The sequence below is a fragment of the Perissodus microlepis genome, chromosome 13 (assembly GCF_051167445.1).
Source record: "Perissodus microlepis isolate ML-2025 ecotype Zambia chromosome 13, ASM5116744v1, whole genome shotgun sequence".
NCBI classification, from domain to species: Eukaryota; Metazoa; Chordata; class Actinopteri; order Cichliformes; family Cichlidae; genus Perissodus; species Perissodus microlepis.
The window spans coordinates 2,727,296-2,753,706 of NC_140473.1; the positions used below are offsets into that span (position 1 = coordinate 2,727,296).

General features: G+C 40.8%; 1 protein-coding gene and 1 long non-coding RNA gene across 2 annotated transcripts in view; both read right to left on the minus strand.

The window, feature by feature from the left end:
• Window positions 1–4,493: 4,493 nt before the first annotated feature.
• On the minus strand, window positions 4,494–11,551 carry LOC146374488 (uncharacterized). Its single transcript, XR_014801899.1, has 5 exons — window positions 11,342–11,551; window positions 10,646–10,897; window positions 9,221–9,777; window positions 8,347–9,123; window positions 4,494–7,025 (listed from the first exon to the last, which is right to left on the minus strand). It is a non-coding gene; the product is annotated as an uncharacterized LOC146374488 (long non-coding RNA).
• A 7,080-nt stretch (window positions 11,552–18,631) lies between these two features.
• LOC146374489 (B-cadherin-like) overlaps window positions 18,632–26,411 on the minus strand; it is a 34,877-nt gene continuing 27,097 nt past the window's right edge. The window contains exons 12-18 of the mRNA XM_084949066.1: window positions 26,027–26,169; window positions 24,854–24,945; window positions 22,982–23,114; window positions 22,367–22,588; window positions 22,132–22,262; window positions 21,613–21,756; window positions 18,632–20,540 (exon numbers count right to left, since the gene is read on the minus strand). Coding sequence (XP_084805192.1) covers window positions 20,325–20,540; window positions 21,613–21,756; window positions 22,132–22,262; window positions 22,367–22,588; window positions 22,982–23,114; window positions 24,854–24,945; window positions 26,027–26,169 — 1,081 coding nt within the window. The 3' untranslated portion in view covers window positions 18,632–20,324. The remainder of the gene's footprint in view (window positions 20,541–21,612; window positions 21,757–22,131; window positions 22,263–22,366; window positions 22,589–22,981; window positions 23,115–24,853; window positions 24,946–26,026; window positions 26,170–26,411) is intronic.

Here is a 26,411-nt window from a genome sequence, read left to right on the forward strand (position 1 = left end):
CTTACTTAAAAGATGTTGAGTTGACACCGATAAATGCTGGCATTGGGCTGCTTATTGGTGTGAATTCTCCCAAAGCGCTGGAACCTTGGAGAATCATTAACAGTGAGGGTAATGGACCCTATGCTGTGCTAACTCGTCTTGGTTGGGTTGTCAATGGGCCACTCAATCAGGGTAGTAAAAAGGATGAGCATGATGCTGGTTTTGTCCAGGTAAACCGCATTTCTATAAGTAGTTTAGAAGAAATGCTGGTTAAACAGTATAATCAAGATTTTGTGGAGAACCAGTGTAATGAGCGTGCAGAAATGTCTGTAGAAGATAAACAGTTCATGAACATAATGTCAGACTCAGCTGTACTTAAAGATGGTCATTATTACTTGAAATTACCCTTTCGTAAACCTGAAGTAAGAATGCCAAACAACAAGCAGGTGGCTCAGCAGAGGGCGCAATATCTGCTAAAACGGTTTCAGAAGGATCAGTTATTCTTTGAAGAATACAAAGAATTCATGCACAATGTTAGTATGGAGGGACATTCAGAAATCATACCACAAGAACAGTTGAAGCATGAGGAAGGAAAGGTGTGGTATATACCTCATCATGGGGTCTACCACCCCCGCAAGAAAACACTGCGTGTTGTGTATGATTGTGCTTCAACATTTGCTGGAACATCACTGAACAAAGAGCTATTACAAGGCCCAGATCTAGCACTTTATTAGGTGTGCTGATTCGCTTTCGGCAGGGTCCAATAGCGCTTATGACAGACATTAAAGGGATGTTTCATCAGGTCAGAGTAGCTGAGGAACACGTAAATTTTTTACGTTTTCTCTGGTGGCTCGATGGTGACATCACAAAACAGCTGGTGGAACATAGCATGTTAGTCCACATTTTTGGTGCAGTATCCTCCCCCAGCTGTGCCACCTATGCACTACTAAAGACTGCTGATGACAACCAACATCTGTACCCAGAGGAGGTTATACGTACAATCAGGCACAGTTTTTATGTAGATGACTGTCTTAAATCTACCCAGTCTGTTGAGCAGGCTGTCTCACTTTATCAGCAGCTTACTGAGGTGTGTGCCAAGGGGGGGTTTAAGCTCAATAAGTGGGTATGTAGTGATCGCTCTGTCCTCTGTCAGATCCCGGAGGAAAATAGAGCCACAGGTGTAAAGATGCTGGACCTTAGTCGGGATCAGCTACCCACAGAAAGAGCTCTCGGTGTGCAATGGGATATTGAACATGATGTTTTCACATTCAGTATTGTGAACAAGGACAAACCACTTAAAAGACGTGGTATTCTGGGTTGAGGATTTAGTTCTTCTTAACAAGTTTAGTATTAGTAGATGTGTCACACCCAAAGGATTTGGGGAGATAAAAGGTGCACAGCTGCATCACTTTTGTGATGCCAGTGAAACTGGGTATGGTGCTGTATCATATCTTAGGCTATCTAATAGCAAGCAGGAAGTGTGTGTTTCCTTTATTATTGGTAAAGCAAGGGTGGCGCCATTAAAACAAGTCACCATCGCACGTCTTGAGCTGGCTGCTGCAGTTTTAGCTGTGCGCTTGGACAAAATGCTACCAGTTGAACTTAAGCTTAATCTGAGTGAATCAGTCTTTTGGTCTGACAGCACAACTGTGCTACAGTACATTGCAAACACAACCACATGGTTCAAAACGTATGTAGCTAATAGAGTTTCCATCATTCATGCTTTGACAAAAGTTGAGCAGTGGCGGTACATTAGTTCAAAGCTGAATCCAGGTGATGCAGCCTCTCGAGGAATGGCGGTTGGCTGTTTCCTGAAATCTTCCACTTGGATCAGTGGTCCAGAATTTCTCAGTAAACCTGTTGTTCACTGGCCAGTAGGCAAAAATTATGTATCTGTCCATTTGGAAGCTGACCCAGAAATAAAAGGGGAGGGCCTGATGTGTGCAGCTGTGCTGAAAGAAGATGTGTGTCCCACTACTAAGCTGCTGATGTACTTTTCCAGCTGGACAAAATTAAAAAGTTGTGTGGCATGGATCCTAAAAGTAAAAGAAAGACTTAAACTGCAAACAAAGAAAAGACAAAAGTTGCTGGACACGCACTGTGGAAGTCAAATATGTGCTAAAGAAGATGGGAACACTCTGCTCAAAACTGATGATTTGTCCATGGCTGAGGAAGCTATAGTGAGCTTTGTGCAGAGAAAACATTATGCTGATGAAATGACTGCCCTAAACTCCGGCACTGTAAGGAAGTCAAGTCATCTGTATAAGCTTGATCCTGTAGTTACTAATGGTGTCTTGAGAGTGGGTGGAAGACTGAGCAAAGCAGATTTACCCGAGGAAACAAAACATCCTGCAAATTTGCCAAAAGAAAGCCATGTTTCAAAGCTTATTCTTCAACATATTCATGAAAAGGTTGGTCACAGAGGAAGAAATCTGCTTTCAACCCTTCGCCGTCAATACTGGATCCCTCATGCTAATTCAGCAGCTAGAAAAATAATCAAAGACTGTATAGTGTGTCAAAGACAACGGCAAAAGCCAGGTGAGCAGAAAATGTCTGATCTTCCTATTGACAGAATCTCAGCTGATCTTCCACCATTTACTTATGTTGGTGTTAATTATTTTGGACCAATAGAAGTAAAGAGAGGCAGGAGTCTTGTTAAGAGGTATGGAGTTCTTTTCACATGCCTAACCTGTCGTGCTGTTCACCTTGAGGTGGCACATTCTCTTGATACAGGTTCCTGCATTAATGCCATCAGGAGATTCATCTGCCGCAGAGGACAAGTCAAGGAAATCCGGTCAGACAACGGAACCAACTTTGTCAGCTCAAATCGTGAGTTAAAACAAGCTATGTTAGAGCTAAACCAAAGTAAAATCCAAAAAGGTTTAGCACAGGATGGCATAAAGTGGACCTTTAACCCGCCTTATGGGGCCCATCATGGTGGAGTATGGGAGCGCTTGGTGCAAGAAATAAAGAGAATATTATGCTCTATCACAAACCAGCAAGTACTAGATGATGAAACCTTACATACAGTTTTGTGTGAAGTGGAGGCTATACTGAATGACCGCCCAATCACACCTTCTTCTGATGATCCCAGTGATGTAGAAGCTCTTACTTCGAATCACTTGCTCCAATTAAAAGGCAAACCTGTGCTGCCACCAGGTTTATTCAAAAAAGAGGACCTGTATCTGCGAAGGCGATGGAAACAAGCCCAGTATATTGTGGATCTATTCTGGAAAAGGTGAAAGAATACCTTCCTATGTTGCAGGAACGACAAAAATGGAACAAGATTCGTAGGAACTTTTGCATTGGTGACATAGTGCTTACGGAGCTGCACCAAGAAATTCTTGGCCCATTGGCCGCATCACTGAAACCATGGCCGATGCACACGGAGTAGTTCGCCGTGTTCCAGTTAAGACACGAACAAATGAGCTGGAGAGGCCAATCAACAAAATATGTCTCCTGGTGGAGGCCATCTAGAGGAAACAATAAATGTTTGCCTCCAACTGAGCCAAGTTCTGGAACCTCTGGCTCTACATTTACACTGACACTCGCTTTGCTCTACACTCCATTATGCAACATACACCTTTTTTCAATACACACAAAGTAAACATATAAACAACAAAGACTTGAAATCATAGAACATTGACCTTTCCTTTTGTTTGTTTTTTAAGAAGATGCATATGGACTACTGAAGAAAATTAATGGTATTGCTTTTTGTGATGTCCACTCAGACAGATATAATTCATGTTACATAGGAATTAGGGGCCGGAATGTTGTGGCCATTTCTGTTGAATGTTTATAAAACGCAATTTGTATTCATTTTCGTTTTTTTTCTTTAAAGTTGTGAGAATATGCTGACCTAGTTTTGTTATGTAACTTTGTAATTAATTTTATTGGAAAGGTTTTTGGAAAGTGCTTGGTTTATTGGCTTATGGACCCTCCCATTAATCAGGGGATTAAGAGCACCCTGGGTCAAAGACCCGAGACACCACATCGTTCTGTCCAGTAAACACATTTGCAAGAACCTCCAAATGCCTTAAACTTAAGAACTTAACCTTCCTCTTGTGTTACCTTTCTGTTATCGTCTCTTATGTTAGCGGGTCGGTTTTGACCCGTGAATTAAATCAGCTATAAAATATACTAAAAACAATAAGTTATCATCCAATTTGTTTCTCATCTCTTGGTTACCTTGTTAGGCTTCCTTATCCATGAAAATGTTGTTTTTAATACTTTTGGTGTGGGCCTCTCGGTCTTTTTTTGTCACTATACCCCTCGATTTCAATTAAAAAAAATTTGTAAAATTAACCTCAAGAGAATCATATTAATAAATAAAAGGTTTTTGTGTTACCTGACTATTACTGAGGGGTATAGGACACATCTCTTAAATAAATCTGTTTTATTGATTTTTTCATTTTAAGATTAATAACTAAAATGACATCTATGGTGTTACGGGTCAATTTCGACCCATAGATATTTACATCAAGAAAGACAAATAAATGTTTTTTTTTCCAGCAGTAGACCTTTAATATAAACTGAAAAAAAGAAAAAGTCCACTCCTCCTTTGTTTTGGTTATAATCGTGGGTATTTGTGGGCTTTTTAATCACTTCCCAATGATAGAGCTTCACCTTTGTGAAGTTTCCTTTGTGAAGTTCTTGTCCGAGGTCATATCTGGTAAAAAATAAAATAAAATAAAATATCACAGCTGATATTGTGACCCTGCAGTCCAGTGGTCATATCGAGGACCACACATTTTCATTGTTTCTTCTCAGGGATGCCACTCGCAGCTTTGACTTTGAAAATCTGTACATTCCAGGCATAGTTGGTTTTTGCATCACAGGCTTCCCAGATTTTTCTGCCGTATTTCCCTGGCTTACTGGGTATGTATTGCCGGAAGGGGCATTTTCCTCGAAAAGTGGACAAGACATTCATCCACTGTCACCTCTGGCCCTGGGATGAAGATCAGTGGAAGAAGCTGCACCCATCTCTCCCAGACATCCCTGATGGGAGCAAGCTTGTCAGACCTCGGTCTGGTCTCTCTGTTGTCAAATCTGAGGACTCTTGAATCAAAATGATATCAAATGTGTGAAGTGACATCGTTGCCCAGAAAATACTTCTGCCTGTCGATGAGTCCCATAGACTATCAGTGGCCTCATTGCAGCATCTGTACACTCCAGCAAGAAGAAGAACACCAATGAAAGCATCCAGGTATTCCTCATCATGTCGCCATGGACTTTTTTTTCCTTCAAGGTTTATCATAGTAATGATGATTCTTTTTAGTGACAATGGCATAAATAGCTCACAACATCTCTTGCTGTCACTGACTTTGGTCAGTGCAAACCTTGTGATTCCAGGGGTCATTTTGATGACATTTGCAGCAGCTGCCCTGCTCATGAGGTACTGAGCTCCAAAAGATATTACCATTTTTGGACTTGAATCTTTCAGCAGGTGTAGCTTCAGCACCAGCGACCTCCACCTCTGATCAGATGTGTCTGTGTCTTCTGGATGATAGTCCACATTGTCTTCCTCCTTAGAAACCTGCCCATCTGAATCGCTATGCTGCTCTGTGTCCTCTCCTTCATTTTCACCAAAAATATGATGCAGAACTTGGCTCACTGTGAATCTTCTTCTCATTTTTGTATGCTGCAAATTGTAAATGTGCACTCTGGAAGTCAAATGGCCACTCAAATGAGTGAATTCACCTCACGTCTTGACATGCCCGTCTTTATTTTGTTTTGTTTTTGTGCAGGTATACTGCAAAAAACATGCAAAATAAGAATCCCCTGAAGCTCATATGATTAGGAGAGGAGCTGGTGTCAGTGTTTTAGCTGACAGTGCACTTATGATTTCAGTTTTGGCGTTAATTATTGCTTTATACTCATAAATATTATACCTGGGTCGAAACCGACCCTAACAACACAAAGGTCATAATTTCAACTAGGGCATTTTATAATTTAGTGAAAATATTTTTTTTTTGTTTTTTTTTTGTAAAAATAGAGGTTCCAGACAAAGTCAAAAAGCCTTGATACAATAAACAAATGTATGTGATTTTTTTATGCATTTGAAATTTAAAATGGGTCGGTGCCGACCCTAACACGAGAGGAAGGTTAAACAACTCCTTGGTGGCAGATCCCCTGGTGTTGATGAGGTGCGCCCCGAGTTCCTGAAGGCTCTGGACATTGTAGGGCTGTCCTGGTTGACACGCCTCTACAATGTTGCGTGGAGATCAGGGGCAGTACCCCTGGACTGGCAGACTGGGGTGGTGGTCCCCATCTTTAAGAAGGGAGACCGGAGGGTGTGTTCCAACTACAGGGGGATCACACTCCTCAGCCTCCCTGGGAAAGTCTATGCCAGGGTGCTGGAAAGGAGAGTTCGTCCGCTAGCCGAACCTCGGATACAGGAGGAACAATGTGGTTTTCGTTCTGGTCGCGGAACACTGGACCAGCTCTTTATCCTCTCAAGGATACTTGAGGGTGCATGGGAGTTTGCCCAACCAGTCTACATGTGTTTTGTGGACTTGGAGAAGGCATTCGACCGTGTCCGAAAGTCTTTTTCCATGGCCTCTCCGAACTCCTCCCACACCCGAGTTTTTGCTTCAGCCACTGCCCGAGCCGCATTCTGCTTGGCCTGTCGATACCTGTCGGCTGCCTCCGGAGTCCCACAGGCTAACCAAGCCCGATAGGACTCCTTCTTCAGCCTAGTGGCTCCCTTCACCTCTGGTGTCCACCATTTGGTTCGGGGATTACCTCTCTTGCACCTGGCACTGCGTTGTCTTTACAGTCCCTGGCACAGCAGCTACAGCAGCTTCAGCAGCCTGCCTCTGTGCTAGTATTTCCTTGTGCTGCATGAATCGACAACAAAGTGCCTTAGCTAGAAGACTCAGAAACAATCTTCTTTCGCTTGTCCATCCTGCACATGCCTTGTACAAAATGTAGGCGTTCATCGCCGCCAGGTCCAGAATATTGTAGAAAACCACCACTGGCCACCTGCGTGTTGCTGCTCTTACGGAATACATCCGCGCCATTTGGTCCAACAAGTCTACACCACACTGTAAAAGCAGAGAGAGAGAGTCATGAGTATATGAGTTAGGGGGTTAGGGGGTTAAGGGTTAGGGTTAGGTCTTTGCTGATGACACAAACATTTTTTGCTCTAGTGATGATCTGCAGAATTTATTGGAGGTTATGACTAATGAAATAAGTGAAGTGAAGTTCTGGCTTGATAAAAACAGATTATCATTAAATTTGAATAAATCTAAACTTATGTTATTTGGAAATAGTAGTTTAAATACAAATGCTAAGATTCAAATAAATGGTGCTGATATTGAAAGAGTCAGTGAAAATTAGATGAAAAACTTAACTGGAGAGCTCACGTAAGATATATTCATTCCAAAGTATCACAAAGCATTGCAATACTAAACAAGGCAAAACAGGTATTCGACAGAACATCCCTTCATATTCTATACTGTTCACTGGTTTCACCATGCTTAAGCTATTGTGCAGAGGTCTGGGGCAACAACTATAAAACCACATTACACTCACTTTTTACTCTTCAAAAAAAAAAAAAAAGGAATTCAAATCATCCACAATGCAGGTTATAGGGAACATACAAACTCACTATTTTTGCAGTCTGAAATATTGAAAATTGACGATCTAGTAAAATTCCAAACAGCACAAATTCTATTCAAAGCAAAAAATAAAGAACTGCCGGGTAATATTCAGAGTATGTTTGTTTTGAAAGAAGGAAGTTATAATTTAAGGGGTTTTTGTAACTTCAAAACAGGGAAGGTACATACTACAAGAAAGAGCTTTTGTGTTTCTGTTCATGGACTGAAACTGTGGAACAGTCTGAATATGGAATTAAAGCAATGTCCAAACATAAAACAGTTCAAAAAGAGTTATAAAAATATGATCTTCTCGAACTATAAAGAAAGGGAAAATATTGAAATTACGTGAACGTCCCTATTTAAAAGAAAAAAAAAATCATGATGTGATAGTATAGGATATAGTATATCAGAAATCTGTTCACTTAAAATTATTATTTTATTTTATTACAAATTATATCAATAAGGAAGCGGACTAAATATTAACTGATAATTTATGGCAAAGGGGTGGGATCTAATAAGTGTTTACTTCTTCCCACTCCCTTTCAACATGTAAATGAATCAGAATGGTAAGCAATATTGAAATGTATTGATTTTCGTATAGTATTTTTTTCTCTCTTATTTTCTTTTCTAAATGTACCTGTATATTGTTTACATGTTTGAAATAAATAAATAAAATAAATATGTGCCTTTTTTTTCTATAGGCCTGCATAGCACACATGAGAAAACATTGTAGCACTGGTGTAAAATTATACGCACATTCACATACCTTCATGTGGTTATAGTCAGTTATCGTGTTGGGTTTCCTCTTTCTGTCGTCACCGATCGTCATGTCTTGGTGCCTTAAACTTGAACACAAAGTCTTGTTTTTTTAGGTGCATAAATTGTCAAGCAGACACTGCCACTTCCAAACACTGAAGTGGAGAATACCTCTCGCTGTGCAGTGTCTTTTGCAAGTTGAGGAAGTTCACGCCGGACTTTATTCACTGTGCCCAGTTAACGTTATTTTGCGCTGCAGCAGTCTGTGCGACAGTCACAGGGAAGTAAAGGAACTGTCCATTGTGACATTTCTCCCATCATCCAAAAACGCCTCCATCAGTTTCATGACCACGTTCTCTGCCAGCCTCTCTCCCTTCTGATGACTGAGGTCCTTTCCCAAGTAAGGAGATGCATTGGAGACATATTTGGTTTCCAAATCCGTGGCCATCCAGAACTTGATCCCAAATTTGTCTGTTTTCACCCGTTCTGCCCGCGTGTCCTTGTCATCAAATCAATGGTGTTGAAAGGATTAATTGAAAGGAATCTATCTCGGGGCATTGTCTCTTTGATTACTGGCACCAGAAAACTTTCTTACCAGCAATCCACAATGGCACCACCGGGACGCATGATTGCTCTTACAAACAGAATTGAAATGAATGCCATCAGTTCATGAATTGACAAAGTCCAGTCCGGCTCTGTTCTGCGGGCTTGATGGACCGTACACTCCCTGATCTAACTCCACGTCTAACTGCCAAAGGACGCTTTGGAGCACACTTGTAATTTTACGCTGTCGGAAGATAAACAAATAGAGAATGGTAAATTTACATGAACCTCACTCTAAATGGCTTTATATAAATATCATACGTACTATGGCAATGACAAACCTCAGCAGACTCTGTGGGTCCAGCTTGCGCAGTGAAGCACGAGGGATTTGCTACTGGGCATTCCAATGTCCTCCTCTGCCCACACAGTGCCGTCTTTTGCCGTGTGGCTCAGACAGGGCTTCCCAGTACCACGGTGCCTCATCTGTGGAGGCATGTTGGGTTCTTGTTCCGTCTCCTTTTCAGATTCTTCTGAGGAGGTATCAGTGGCCTGCTGCACAAATGAAACCTCTCCTTCATCAGAGTCTGCTTCATCCATTTCCTGAAGCAAAGCCAAAGCCTGTTGCACGGAGAGGTTCTTCCCGTGAGGCAGTGATACGGAGGCCATCCTGATGTGTGTTGTCAGAAAGGAATAAAGGGGTCTGTCTGCTTTTATGCACAGCACTGTGCTGTAGTCATGCAATGCCACTCCCTCACATACATGGTCACAATGGAACAATGGAAGATCTGTGCTGAGAGTCAAGGAACTTCATTGCTGAATGCAGGGACGATGGTCACTGCGTCTGCAAATGCTGCAAACAGACTATGACACAGACAGACAGACTGTGTGGGAGAGTAACCTAAGACAAAAGGCAGAAAGATGAAGAGATGAACCAACCTGGAACTGAGGGACAGAATTTATTTTTTATGTTTTCTTTTTTTAACTTTTGCTATTTTTACATGAACAGGCAAAGGAGAGAACATGCAAAGCTGGAGAGATCACACATGTCACTCACGTCATTGTATTAGCAACTTTTCATTCTGTTTTCACACAATTTTTTATAAATAAAACAGACTTGTGTTTCCATATATTATTATGTTATCCACAAAAGGTTTAGTGGATGTACTCAGTCATAATGTACAGGGACGGCTCCAGAGTTTTTTCATATGGTTGGCCATATGGGGGCTACTGAAAACATTGAGATGGCACACCAAAAGCATAATTTAAAGTTGTTGTTTTTTTTATGCTGTTGTCAAATATAGGTCACTTGAAAAATGTGGCCAAAAAAAGAAAGAAAAGTATTACATGCTTAGTTAATTTCCTGTTATTAAATTTGATATTCACTGTAAGTGCGCCTGCAGGTGCAGGGGCGCAGCACAGGCAAAGGAGCGACGACTGCAATTTGGAGCGACAAACAAAGTGACAATATGAATGACAAATATGAATATGGATATGGATGAATAAATAACAAGCTGATGTTTCAACTCATTGTAGGGTGTCTTCCTCTCTTGTACTCAATTATTTTCAACATAAGACAGTCCTGACAGGGCGGACACTGGGAGGGCTAGACATTTTGGCTCTTAGAACATTATGTCAGTTTCCTTATTGTAGTCGGTCTTTAAATTCTTTATGTGCCTCTATAAAGTATATCAGAGGTCTGATTAGGATCCAACATGAGTTAGTTTTCTTAATACAAAACTGAATCTATCTATTAAGGTTTTGCATACCTATTCTGTGCAACTTTACTTCAGGGTTCCACATGATGCCCAGCTCCTGCCCGGTCCAGATGATGATGCCTTTGGTTTCCTGCTTCAGTGCAAGCTGCTCTCCTTCCTGATTGGTGGAGATTTCCTCTTGTTCCTCTTTAGTCTGTGGAGGATCTGTGTCCTGCTGGTCCAGACTGGAGTTCCTCTCCTGGCTACAGACCTACGAGTCATCCAGATCCTCATTTTCCTTACAATCATGTTGCTGTGGGAGGTCTTAGCGGACACAACACACAAGAAAAAAGTTACACTGTGAGCAGGTCTCTCAGATATGTGAGCGATATTTAAATATTCTCTCTCATGCAGTGAACAGCGCAGAATTCTGTTTACATGCAGAAAGTCATCATTTATGAGGCGTACAGCTCACTACTCCAACTTGGTCCTTGTGGCCAATAATCCACAGTTTTCATCGTCTCAACATTTTTCTACATTCTGCGTACAGTTCTGGACTAACATGACTTAAATCTGGTGGAAATTTTAGTTTTTATTAAACAAGAGAAGATTTGAAACCCAGTTTTTATTTTACTGTGCTAACAGAAAACATGTCTTCAGTGAGGCAGTATCCCAGGGGGTAATGCACGCCATGTGTCTTTGTGACGTTTTGTTATGAGTCATATTCATTTCTATATTAGGAAATCTGCTTATTCCACTTTTACATACCTATTCTGGTCAGCTTTACTCCAGGTTTCCACAACAAATCCAGCTGTTCTCCAGCCCAGACATTAATCCCTTCATCCTCCTGCTTCAGGTCAAGCTGCTCTCCTTCCTGACTGCTGCACATTTCCTCCTGTTCCTCTTTAGTCTGTGGAAGCTCTGGGTCCTCCTGGTTGAGACTGGAGCTCCTCTCCTGGTCACAGAACTGATGATCATTCAGACCTTCATCAACAAAGGGACACAAGAAAATAGTGACTAATGGGATAAGAAAGCTCAAGACAGATGAAAACGGTCACCTATTGAGAATTTAGCTTATGGTTTATGTTGCCACAGAAACATTCACTCATAGTCATTTGTTCATTGGGTGATGTTGATAACCTTACAGCTGTCTGGGGTCTGATTTTTAAATGTGACTGCCAGTGATCATCACACAATGTGAATAAACAAACAAATGAACAGCAGCATGATCTGAATATGATCATGAAAGCTTAAAGTATTTTACGACGGCAGGTAAGGTATGCTGGTAATGCTAATCTTTTAACATTTTACTAATAAATATACACTCACTGGTCACTTAATAATGTACACATTGCTAGTACTAGATTGGAGCCCCTTTCGTCCTCAGAGCTGACTTAATTCTTTGTGGAGATTCAGCAGAGTGCTGAAAACGTTCCTCAGAAATCTGTGGTCTATATTGACCTGAGAGCTCCACACAGCTGCTGCATATCTGTCATCTTCACATCCATGATGCAAATCTCATGGTCCACTACATTCCAAATGTGCTCTGTTGGGTTGAGAGCTGGTAACTCTGGAGACCCGAGTACAGGGAACTCACTGTCATTTTAAGGGAACTGCATATTTAGTCTTTTTCGGACTACTCTCTGTAAATCATACAGATGTTTGTGCTGGAAATTTAAACAGATCAGCAGTTTCTGAAACACTCAGATCAGCCAATGTGGCACCAACACCCACACCACGATCAAAGTGATTTCAATCACCGTCACTGATCGCTACATGCTGAAATGCATGGGCTATTGCCATCTGATTGGCTGATTACATTTTGGATTAAATAGTTGAACGGGTGTACCTAACAAAGTGGCCGTACGTATGTTTACATAGATGCAGTGTTAGGGAGTAACGGCATACAATGTACCGGCGTTATGCATTTAAAATACAAAACACGAGTGACTGTATTCCATTACAGTTACCGATAAATTGGTAACAATTAAAATACAGTTACTTCTAAATAAATGGATTACACGATGGTCTTTTCCTGTTTCATATGTTAGGCTATTCTCTCTAATTTTGTTAATTTCATGCATTGCCGGAGACCCAAACAAAACGCGCAATAAGAGGCTCTCTAGTGTAAGTGTCCTGGTAATGTTGGTGGCTTACACAATGGACCCAGCAACCGAGCTGCTCAGCTATAAAGACTCCACCTCCAACCTAAATAAACATCTGGAAGTACATTCTTTTTGACCGAATATGACCAAAATCTCATATCCAAATATAAGACATTTCTCGTCTCGATAATGATAAATATGACAAAATAGTGCTTTTTCTGTATATTCTGTGAATGTTGGGCAACTTGACTTCTGTGTTTTCAGCTGGGTGTCGTGTACCTGGAGTCGAGTATTTTGACCAATGCATGAAACTATATATTTTTAGATATATGTTGTAACGGCCGCTATTTTCTTTCTGAGTATTTATTACATGGCGTGTTGTGGGGAAAAGCCTGTTCTAACGTTTGAGTCTAAGGTTTATTTTGAGCACCTGACGGCTCTTTTTTGCTTCTCATCTATAAACTCTCTCCACAAACTTTCACATGATTCTTGCATAGGTGGTCGAAGAGGTTTGTCGTGTTTGAGTCCATGGTGGGGACCGGTCTGGGCATAATTTCCATAGTAGAGTTTTCTGATCCGTGTCAGACTTTTCATAACCAAACCATGTCCATGCAACAGGGGGAGCCCCTCATTTAGGAATAACATCCTCAGTTTGTTTTGACTGGTCCTTCTGTTTGGAGCTACCAGGTTCTGCCTCATCTTTATTGATAGCCAGTGAAGATGAAACCAATGAAAAAATATTGCTGTTAAAAATGTATTTTGTGACACCACAAACCAAACAACAGCATATAACTTGAAACTATAGATGTTTTCATTTCATCATCTGATATATTTCGTCATATTGCACAGCCCTAACGTAAGCCTACTACAACTATCTTGTTTTAGTTGTTGTAGGTTGTCTAGGTTATGCCCCACTTCAGAATCTTCGATGTACTATTGCTGTGTGACTCATTACTATTACTGAAGGCTGCATTACAACCTGCTAGCTGCAAATAATCATGTGCAGTTCTGAAAGCAAACAGAAAGAAAACATATTACTGATACAGAAATTGTTTTCTATACGAGATCGCTGCAAAAACTGCAGCCTTACCTAATGTCCACCATACTGCTGCTCATTTTACATCACGATTTTACTTTTATTGATTTACTTGGTATTGCTTTCAGAACTGCACATGATTATTTGTAACTAGCAGGTTGTTACTGCTATCAATTAAGTCTAACAGTCTGAAATCTATGAACTAACTTTAGCTAACGCCAGCTGTTAGCTCGGTGGCTTGTAGCCTTCAGTTATAGCAATAATTCACACGGCATGTAGTTGTAAAAAGCATAAAAATATATAAAGTAATCCGGACCAAAGTATTTAGAATATGTTATTCACACTGAGTAACTTAACGGAATACGTTACAAACTACGTTTGGGCCATGTATTCTGTAAGCTGTAGTGGAAAACATTTAAAAGTAACCTTCTCAACACTGCACAGATATAACTGCATACACTTTACTGTCCCGCAACCCCCACACCTCCACAAATTTACACACCTGTATTGTGTGACTTTACCCCGGGTCTGATATTAAGCAGTCTTAGCTGACGGATCTCTTCCTCATACCGGACGATCGTTTTTTTCAAACTCTGAGAAGATTTCTTCTGCAGCAGAAGTTAATCTCTCCTTGATAAACTCTCTCAGATGCTGAACTGAAGACATTATTGCAACAACAACCGATACCGCCAAAACCAATGTCTTCAAACTTAACTCGGGATCGCGACGGGATTGCTCAATGGCGCCATTGAGACTATTCTTCTTCTACTGAATTTACGGTAGGCTGGAGGTTAGTGATGTGCAGATCGATCCTGAAATATCGATTCCTCCGATACCAATCATTTATGTTCTAGAATTGATTCTCACACTAAAATATCGATATTTTAGTAATTTAGGGTAAATTTGTAGTTTAGCATTAACAGGAACACAGTGGAAAGAAACTATAACATTCGGATTGTCTACATTCAAAGGAACTACTTCCTCTTCCGCCTTTCATAGTCATGTGCGAAATACGGCTGTATAAATGTCTCGCAGCCCCTTGGCGTGCGCACTCACAACTATGGCTGAGGGTAATTGGGGTCATGTGCGGACTTATTTTACCTCCACAAACAGCTGAGACGTGGTTTGCGATACATGTGGCAAAAAAAGTGCTCCAAGAGTGAGGTGTTGTGGCCATATTATCGGATAAAATACGTTAAGGTTACAGGTACTGCACTGCAGTGGTTTGTATCATATCTATCTAATAGACTCCAATTTGTGCATGTAAATGGAGAGTCCTCTTCACACACTGAGGTTAATTATGGAGTTCCACAGGGTTCAGTGCTAGGACCAATTCTGTTTACATTATACATGCTTCCCTTAGGCAGCATCATTAGAAGACATAGCATACATTTTCACTGCTATGCAGATGACACCCAGCTCTATCTGTCCATGAAGCCAGATAACACACACCAATTAGTTAAACTGCAGGAATGTCTTAAAGACATAAAGACCTGGATGGCCGCTAACTTTCTGCTTCTTAATTCAGATAAAACTGAGGTTATTGTACTCGGCCCTGAAAATCTTAGAAATATGGTATCTAACCAGATTCATACTCTGGATGGCATTACCTTGGCCTCCAGTAACGCTGTGAGGAACCTTGGAGTCATTTTTGACCAGGACATGTCCTTCAACGCACATATTAAACAAATATGTAAAACTGCTTTCTTCCATTTGCGCAACATCTCTAAAATTAGAAATATCCTGTCTCAGAGTGACGCTGAAAAACTAGTTCATGCATTTATTACTTCCAGGCTGGACGACTGTAATTCATTATTATCAGGATGTCCAAAAAACTCACTGAAAAGCCTTCAGCTAATCCAAAATGCTGCAGCAAGAGTACTGACAGGGACTAGAAAGAGAGAGCATATTTCTCCTGTTTTGGCTTCCCTTCATTGGCTTCCTGTTAAGTCCAGAATTCAATTCAAAATCCTGCTCCTCACATACAAGGTCTTAAATAATCAGGCCCCATCTTATCTTAATGACCTTGTAGTACCATATCACCCTATTAGAGCACTTCGCTCTCGCTCTGCAGGCCTACTTGTTGTTCCTAGAGTATTTAAAAGTAGAATGGGAGGCAGAGCCTTCAGTTTTCAGGCCCCTCTTCTGTGGAACCAGCTTCCAGTTTGGATTCGGGAGACAGAAACTATCTCTACTTTTAAGATTAGGCTTAAAACTTTCCTTTTTGCTAAAGCATATAGTTAGGGCTGGACCAGGTGACCCTGAATCCTCCCTTAGTTATGCTGCAATAGACGTAGGCTGCCGGGGGATTCCCATGATGCATTGAGTTTTTCCTTTCCAGTCACCTTTCTCACTCACTATGTATTAATAGACCTCTCTGCATTGAATCATATCTGTTATTAACCTCTGTCTCTCTTCCACAGCATGTCTTTTATCCTGTCTTCCTTCTCTCACCCCAACCGGTCGCAGCAGATGGCCGCCCCTCCCTGAGCCTGGTTCTGCCGGAGGTTTCTTCCTGTTAAAAGGGAGTTTTTCCTTCCCACTGTCGCCAAAGTGCTTGCTCATAGGGGGTCATATGATTGTTGGGTTTTTCTCTGTATCTATGAAGCGCCTTGAGGCGACTTTTGTTGTGATTTGGCGCTATATAAATAAAATTGAATTGAATTGAATTGAATTAAATGTCACCGTTATTATTGGCCGGCCCGGAAACAGCGGGTAGTATCTCACAGGCTCCCTCAGTGGAGTGAAACTCTGCTGTCTGCTCCTTGCTATCTAAAATATAACCGGGCACTGACATAAACTCTCGACCGTCTCACTCTTCTGTTTAATCATTTTCTGTTTGACGTTTATTCAGCTGTGTGAAAACCCCGGAACAATACAGTTAAATTGAATTTAATCTAATCTAATAACTTTAATCTCAGCCAAACTGATTTACTCACGAACAAATAAAACACTGAAAAAGCCAAACAATAAAATTTTTAAGTTATCATATATCATGTTTAACCTGAGTAGCAAAAGACCGCGGGGGTTTGAAGATGATGTGTTGGTCGGCTCAGATATTTGAAGTTTAGACATATTTATGGCTTTATCTTATAGAATTCAGTATCCCCGTGTTGTGCAAACAGGTTTTTCCAGCTGTTTGAGCTAAGATTTTCAAGTTATTCACAAGATGAAAACTTATACTTTGTTTCGGGCGAGAACTCCATTCAAATGCATGTAATAGTGAGAAACGCACTGTCTTTGGCGAAAGAAAGCGTTTTTGTACAACTTCATAGAGATAGCTGTAACTCTTGATAGAAGATTCAGACACACATATTTATGGCTTTGCCTTATACAATTCAGCATCTCCATGCTGGGGAAATAGGTTTTGCAGCTGTTTGAGCTAAGATTTTCAAGTTATTCACAAAATGAAAACCTGTACTTTGTGTCGGGCGAGAACTCCATTCAAATTCAATTCAATTCAATTTTATTTATATAGCGCCAAATCACAACAAAAGTCGCCTCAAGGCGCTTCATAGATACAGAGAAAAACCCAACAATCATATGACCCCCTATGAGCAAGCACTTTGGCGACAGTGGGAAGGAAAAACTCCCTTTTAACAGGAAGAAACCTCCGGCAGAACCAGGCTCAGGGAGGGGCGGCCATCTGCTGCGACCGGTTGGGGTGAGAGAAGGAAGACAGGATAAAGACATGCTGTGGAAGAGAGACAGAGATTAATAACAGATATGATTCAATGCAGAGAGGTCTATTAATACATAGTGAGTGAGAAAGGTGACTGGAAAGGAAAAACTCAATGCATCATGGGAATCCCCCGGCAGCCTACGTCTATTGCAGCATAACTAAGGGAGGATTCAGGGTCACCTGGTCCAGCCCTAACTATATGCTTTAGCAAAAAGGAAAGTTTTAAGCCTAATCTTAAAAGTAGAGATAGTTTCTGTCTCCCGAATCCAAACTGGAAGCTGGTTCCACAGAAGAGGGGCCTGAAAACTGAAGGCTCTGCCTCCCATTCTACTTTTAAATACTCTAGGAACAACAAGTAGGCCTGCAGAGCGAGAGCGAAGTGCTCTAATAGGGTGATATGGTACTACAAGGTCATTAAGATAAGATGGGGCCTGATTATTTAAGACCTTGTATGTGAGGAGCAGGATTTTGAATTGAATTCTGGATTTAACAGGAAGCCAATGAAGGGAAGCCAAAACAGGAGAAATATGCTCTCTCTTTCTAGTCCCTGTCAGGACTCTTGCTGCAGCATTTTGGATTAACTGAAGGCTTTGCAGGGAGTTTTTTGGACATCCTGATAATAATGAATTACAGTAGTCCAGCCTGGAAGTAATAAATGCATGAACTAGTTTTTCAGCGTCACTCTGAGACAGGATATTTCTAATTTTAGAGATGTTGCGCAAATGGAAGAAAGCAGTCTTACATATTTGTTTAATATGTGCGTTGAAGGACATGTCCTGGTCAAAAATGACTCCAAGGTTCCTCACAGCGTTACTGGAGGCCAAGGTAATGCCATGTAACAGCGAGAAACGCACTAACGTGGTGAAATAAAGCGTTTTTCATCAACTTCATAAAGATAGATGTAACTTTCGATAGAAGACTCAGACACACATATTTACGGCTTTGCCTTATAGAATTCAGCATTCAGCATTTTGAGCGCCATGTACCACATAAAATTGGTTCGAGGAAGGTAAGCACAACCAGAATTCCTAAATAAGGCGCACCGGATTATAAAGCGCACTGTTGATTTTTGAGAAAATTAAAGGATTTTAATAAAAAAGAAGTCTTACGTGGGTCAGTCTGCTTCCTCTGCAATTAACTGAAGTGAAGAGACACTGAGATTACTCACATGAAATTAGAGACCACACAAATCCAGTCGTATTAAAGTTAAAGTCAAATTTATTTGTATAGCACATTTAAAACAACTGTTGAACAACATTTAAGATAATCAAAAAAGATTTTTATCTCTATAAATACACGACAAAAAAATAAGAAAAAGAAGCATGAAATGAGAAGATTTGAGTAAGAAACAAGACAAAAGTAGTACAAAATCATTCTGATTTAAAAACCAAGGAATAAAAGTGGGTTTTCAGATGCGTTTTGAAAGTGTCTAATGTTGAGGAGGTCCTGACATGAAGGGGCACTTTGTTACACAATTTAGGAGCAGTCACAGCAAAGGCCCGGTCGCCTCTGTGCTTTAATCTGGACTTCAGGACAGCTAGGAGCATTTGATCTGCAGGCCTCAGTGATCTTGCTGGAGTGTACAAATTTAAAAGATCATAAAGTTATGAGGGTGCTAACACGTGCAACGCCTTAAAAACGAATAATAAAATCTTAAAATCAATTCAAAAACTAACTGGCAGCCAGTGTAAGGATGCTAGTATGTGAGATATGCCATCTAGTCGTGCCAGTTAGTAACCATGCTGCAGCTTTTTGGACCAGCTGCAGGCAGCTAACTGATGACAGACTGACACCTGAGTAAAGATTATTACAAAAGTTGAGGTGAGATGAAATGAAAGCATGGATAGCTCTCTCAAAGTCGCTAAAACAGAGGAATTGCTTCACTTTTGCAAGTAGCAAGAGGTGAAGGAAACGGGTCTTGATTACAGCATTAATCTGTTTATCAAAGGTTAGATTACTGTCTGTGATGGACGAGAGGAGTCACAGGAATTATCAGAAAAATAGGGTTTCCATTTATTTAACCCAAAAATTATATTTACAAAAGTAATAAATGTTGAGCTCATAAAAGAGGTCAAAGAAACAAAACTAAACTCAGGCAAAGAACTGCAAACTTACCAAATGACTGCCCAAACAAACATAACTGACCTAAACAGAAAATGACACACACGGATATATATAATGGCTGATCAGGAACTAAAGTGTGTTATTGTGTTCAAATGAAAAAATGAAAATACACAAGAGTTACCGACTTTAGAGTGTGGCCATGGGTTTGGCCATCACACTGTCAAAAATCACTTCTAGGGTCCTCGCAAAGGGTTTTTTAAAAATAAATTCTTAAGGGCCCGAAGCTGTTGTGGTCACAGGGACCAAACACAAAGACCTCTATTTTCTGTTCATTAAAGTTTAAACCCATCAGTGCCTTAACATCCTCCGAAAAATCTAGCAAACCCTTCAGCGGACTCACAGACTTACGTTTCAATGATAGATAAATCTGTGGATTGTCTCCCGAACAAATTTAATGTAATTTTAACAAATTTAACATAACAAATTTCATCCTGATTATTTCTCATTTTACTTATTAAACAGATAGAGACCAGAAACACAAACCCTATGAAAAAGGCAACACATGGCTCCAGCACTCATTCAACAGAAAACTACCAAAGTATTTATGTGTTCAGCCTGCAGGTCAAACAGGGATGTAAAAAAGGCATACAGAGCCTAATGCAATCAAAACAGGAAATTCAAAAACAACAAAACAAAAGCGCTCATCCTTTGGCTTCTCAGCAGTGGCCGATAACTGATAATGGCATTTCAGTGAGAAGGCATACATGCATACATGCATACATGCAAGACAAAACACTAATGTGTAGTTGAAAGTCCCTTCCGGCTTGCTTTGAATGAAACATGAGGCCATGCCATGTGGTATGATTACAGCATATCATCATCTTCTCCTCCTCCGTACATGTTGGCCAGTTTCTTGAAGCGAGGGCCCCACTCACTGAGGCAGTCATAGTTCTGGTCTCCACTACTTGAAGAGTTCAAAGAGGAGAGACTTCCTGCATCAGAACCACCTCCCTCGTGGTCAAATACCATCTGGGAGTCATAAGGGGGTGCTGTTGGGTCATTGTCTGCAGCCTTCAGGTTCTGAGGGAGGAGCAAAGATAACTTTTCTAGAAATTTTACACAACTTGTTTTGGTTACCTTACATAGCCTGGATAAAGATAACAGAATAATGAATGTGGAAGTTATTAAAGCCCAGACATGACGTACAATTGACATACACATCTATCTACATCCATGCCTCTATCGTCTGCTAGCAGAGAAGCCCAGACTTCCCTCATCAGCCACCATCTCCAGCTCATTCTCTCTGGTGCCCAGGGCGTTCTCCTGGTAGGAGATGCCTTAAACACCTCGCCAGGGGGAAACCTAGTTTTATTCACCCAATAACAAAAACATTCATACAAACCTTATCTGTACTAAAGTGCCTTGTCTAGCATTCACACACTCCCAGTGGATACATCAGGGTCCAGTGTCTTTCCCAAGGATCCTTTGAAAATGCAGACTGGAGCCAGGAAGCCAGCCATGATTATGACTTTTAGACAGCCACAGTTCCCCCAAGAAAACCTTCATTTGAAAAGAACTGCCCACAAGGCACAAAATGCTTTCTCCAAGTGTGACAAAGCACATGTAAGCTGTTTAGGCATTCTGGAATACTCTAGAGCATAAAGAGCTGGTACAGCATTTCATGATTGAACAAAAACAGTAGTACTCAAGAAACTTGGTATTATCAAGTTAATCCTACAATATTAGAAAGAAACCCCAATAATCAGATGACCTCCTGTGAACAAGCCTCTGGTGACAGTGGGAAGGTGAAACAGGACCCGTCACTGCTTGCCATGTTGCCAAGGGAAATTCCAGACTAGAGTAGAGTCTAGCTGTTTTCCAGGAGACTGGTTCCAAGTTGTGAACCAGATTAAACTTTTAAATTCATGCACTTGCTCAGGCTCCTTTCTTACCACGCAACCAACTCCATCATGTCCTCAGAGCCAGTCTTAACAGCCAGGGATCAGACTGCCAGGGCCTGCACACATAACAGCCATCCAACACACAATGCACCTTAACCCCTATGGTACCTCCCGCGGGTGATGAGCCCACTTAAGTGAAATCTTGTAACCATGCTTGAATAAGTTTCAAGGTACTTTAGAATCTCACTCACATCTTCAATGAAGTTGTTCATGTCTTCTGGGTTGGTGGGCCGAGGCCGGTACTGAGGAGCAGACATTAAGTTTGGCACCACGTTACTTCTTAACACCTCAGGCCGGTTGTCCAGACCACGGTGGAGAACACTCAAGTCATAGTCCTGATAGAAAGTGATTTAATGATGCATTATTATATGGAATATTTTATGCTGTACTTCTGCAATCCACACTCTTCATCCACTCACTGCTTTAGGCCTGTTGTGTACTCATACTTTTCTATCACTAAAAGGCCTGGGTCAAATCACTGAAATAAAACAGCAAATTTAATCAGCCTTTTAAAACTCTCAGTTTTTCTTTTTGGCATTTTCCCCAACTCCCCTCCTTTTTCATCCAGGCTTGGGAATGGCAATGGCAGAATTCTCCAGTACTCCAATAAACACAGTGACATATTTTCCAAGGTTTTCTGCTCCTGCGTGTGCAGCTTTGATTACTTTGTACTTGTGTAAATGTGTAATCGTGTAAATGTGTCCATTTACCTGATCATCCTCTCCACCTCCTTCTTCATCATAGTAATAGATGTTGTCCCTGACACTATCATCTAGCAGGAGTGGCTTCTTTTTGTCCTTTTTCCTCTGTTTTGCAAACAGCAGCATTAGCAGCACCAGCGCTGAACACAGAGCGTAAAGTTTAGCACACAGTAACCAACCAAAACCTAATTAGCTGGGAAAGGAAAGAAATGCTCTGACCTGAGACTACAAATGTGTGACTCACCGAGCAGCAGGATGGCTCCAAGTATTCCGAGGATAAGGGGCAGGTTGCTGCCACCTATAGCACGGTCTGTGCATGTCGCCTCTGCTCCCTTGCCCTTGCAGTGGCAAACTTCAGCTTTGATGATGCTGTCCTGCTCCAGGCCATGCTTGTCTGCCACTCTTAGTATAACACTGTACTCTCCACTGGGCAGCTCAGTGCCTAAATTTAAGATGACCCCTGTTCCTGAAATAAACAAGACAGCAGAAATGTAGCTTTATAGTTCTGTGTTGATGGATTTGTTTTGTTACATATTTTTGAAAATGAGACATCTCAATAAAGCCAATCATCCTTCTTTTAAGTATGTTGTGTTAGGGTTTCTTTTCTGGCAGTACTCACTCTCTCACACAAGCACCAATCACTCTAATCTCAGTGATGAAAACTGAATCATGTATGAGCTAAACTTTAGCCTTTGGAAGGAAGCAGCCCTGATGTTCACAACAGGAAATATTTTTGTTATCGCAAAAGAACACAGCTGATAAAATATCAGTGAAATTTATGTACCAAAATATTTCAAATTCTGGCCATTTGATTGGACAGCATCATTTTATGCTTGTCACATGTCAACAGTGTACATACTTGAGCCGTTCATCTTAGCTGTCCAGTTGGTCTTTGAGATGCCTTGTAAAGACACAGAGTACGGAGGTCCAAATTCTGGTCCATCTTTATCTGTTACTGACAGCAGCTGAGGAGCTGGATCCTTTTTGCACACCTGAGGAAACACAAGGTCACAGTGAAGCTTTTCTTCATGCTGATGACTGTATACTTGGGACTTTGGTTCTTCAGGGAGTGCAGAATTATTAGGCAAATGAGTATTTTGTCCATATCATCCTCTTCATGCATGTTGTCTTACTCCAAGCTGTATAGGCTCGAAAGCCTACTACCAATTAAGCATATTAGGTGATGTGCATCTCTGTAATGAGAAGGGGTGTGGTCTAATGACATCAACACCCTATATCAGGTGTGCATAATTATTAGGCAACGTCCTTTCCTTTGGCAAAATGGGTCAAAAGAAGGACTTGACAGGCTCAGAAAAGTCAAAAATAGTGAGATATCTTGCAGAGGGATGCAGCAGTCTCAAAATTGCAAAGCTTCTGAAGCGTGATCATCGAACAATCAAGCGTTTCATTCAAAATAGTCAACAGGGTCGCAAGAAGCGTGTGGAAAAACCAAGGTGCAAAATAACTGCCCATGAACTGAGAAAAGTCAAGCGTGCAGCTGCCAAGATGCCACTTGCCACCAGTTTGGTCATATTTCAGAGCTGCAACATCACTGGAGTGCCCAAAAGCACAAGGTGTGCAATACTCAGAGACATGGCCAAGGTAGGAAAGGCTGAAAGACGACCACCACTGAACAAGACACACAAGCTGAAACGTCAAGACTGGGCCAAGAAATATCTCAAGAGTGATTTTTCTAAGGTTTTATGGACTGATGAAATGAGAGTGAGTTTTGATGGGCCAGATGGATGGGCCCGTGGCTGGATTGGTAAAGGGCAGAGAGCTCCAGTCCGACTCAGACGCCAGCAAGGTGGAGGTGGAGTACTGGTTTGGGCTGGTATCATCAAAGATGAGCTTGTGGGGCCTTTTCGGGTTGAGGATGGAGTCAAGCTCAACTCCCAGTCCTACTGCCAGTTTCTGGAAGACACCTTCTTCAAGCAGTGGTACAGGAAGAAGTCTGCATCCTTCAAGAAAAACATGATTTTCATGCAGGACAATGCTCCATCACACGCGTCCAAGTACTCCACAGCGTGGCTGGCAAGAAAGGGTATAAAAGAAGAAAAACTAATGACATGGCCTCCTTGTTCACCTGTTCTGAACCCCATTGAGAACCTGTGGTCCATCATCAAATGTGAGATTTACAAGGAGGGAAAACAGTACACCTCTCTGAACAGTGTCTGGGAGGCTGTGGTTGCTGCTGCATGCAATGTTGATGGTGAACAGATCAAAACACTGACAGAATCCATGGATGGCAGGCTTTTGAGTGTCCTTGCAAAGAAAGGTGGCTATATTGGTCGCTGATTTGTTTTTGAATGTCAGAAATGTATATTTGTGAATGTGGAGATGTTATATTGGTTTCACTGGTAAAAATAAATAATTGAAATGGGTATATATTTGTTTTTTGTTAAGTTGCCTAATAATTATGCACAGTAATAGTCACCTGCACACACAGATATCCCCCTAAAATAGCTAAAACTAAAAACAAACTAACAACTACTTCCAAAAACATTCAGCTTTGATATTAATGAGTTTTTTGGGTTCATTGAGAACATGGTTGTTGTTCAATAATAAAATTATTCCTCAAAAATACAACTTGCCTAATAATTCTGCACTCCCTGTACTTTTTAATTTATCCCATCCTGTAGTTGGAAATCTTACAAACACACCCATCCTGCACCACAATTAGACAAGTTCAACACAAAACGACTCTTGAGCTATTGGAAATAAGACACACCGTGATTTCACGCTCTTCAATAAATGGAGCATTGTCATTGACATCTTCCAGCAGAATGATCAGAGTACCAGTTCCTGTAGCTGGGACTGCATCTGGTCACAGAACAAACACATCAGGAGACCAAAATGTATTTAAATAAAATCTGTATTATTGCTCAAAAACTTTGCTCTGGACTGATTCTTATAACTAACATTTGGCTGTTAAACATAAACAAATAAAGGCAGAGCAATTAAGGGCTACAGTGTTATTAGCTATGAGCATCCAAGGGACATCAGTTTGTACTGGAATTTTGTTTAAGGAGAAGAAAAAAACTTCAGGGAAATAACACACTTTCATATCACTATTATTTTGCTACTGGGAACTTCAGACCAGCTATTGCAGCTTTTACACTGATTTCAGATGTGATATCCAATTTAAGCTTGAGCCTCTGTTGTTTTTTTTTTTAGATACACATCGTTTCAATACTTATGAAGATCAAAATAGTATAATCAACAGAAAGTATTGATTTTTAATAATTTCTCATGAAAACTGTTTTAATGTCTTTATTAATGAAAGCGAATTAGATGATAATACCGCAGATGTGTTAAAATATATTTCTTTCAATTCAGCTCAACATAAAATGAGGTCAGTCAGCTGAAACCTGTCTGAGGCACCTTTTTTGTGCTTGCACTGCACATCTCTCTTTTTGTGAGAACCAACAGTATTCACCCATCATACTCAATTTTCCCTGATATTGGTTGCATGAATGCTTCACAAACTGATCATTTAGTTGGCCTCAGTTTCCTTTTGAACTCAAGACACAGATTTCAGGACAAACCTAATTTTAGCTTCACTTTTTTTTCACTTTATTTCTAAAGACAGAACATATTTCTTGAAACAAAACATATTTCCTAAATGCTGAAACGCGCTGCTGTTTCTGTCCAGTCATCTTCGTTGTTCAGTACTTGGAACATCATACTGTAAACCAGGATGTGTTAGACAAAAACAGTTTTCAGATTCTTATTCAGCAAGTGAAAGTTCCTGAAGTAAAGGTGAAGGAATCCCAGAAGCAAAACTCTTGTTGACCAGTGTAATTATTCATACACTTGTAATTTAATAAAATCATATCAGTGGTCATTGTGTATTGGAGTCAAATGATGATAATAGTTTGCAGCAGTCTTAACTCCCACCTACCATCATCACATGCACCAATGTTTGCGATGTATCTATTGTTTGTGACAAAAGGAGCTTCTCTGTCCATGAATCTTCTCACTTTAATAAGGCCTGTGTCCTTGTCCACATTCAGCCAGTCTGCAGGGTCATTGATCATTTTGTACCTGCACAAGACAGTCACAGAAAGATGGTAATACTGTGCAGGCGGGGTGATTGCAATTAGCATGTTTCACAATATGGCACAATGTGTTATTTGATTTTTGACATAGACTTACTTTTTCCTTAGGCTAAATACACAGTGACAGGTTAGGCGCAGAATGCCATTCAATTCAGTATTATTTATATTGTGATAAATCACAACAACAGTCAATTCAATTTGCAAAACCTCATGAAACACATTAACTGT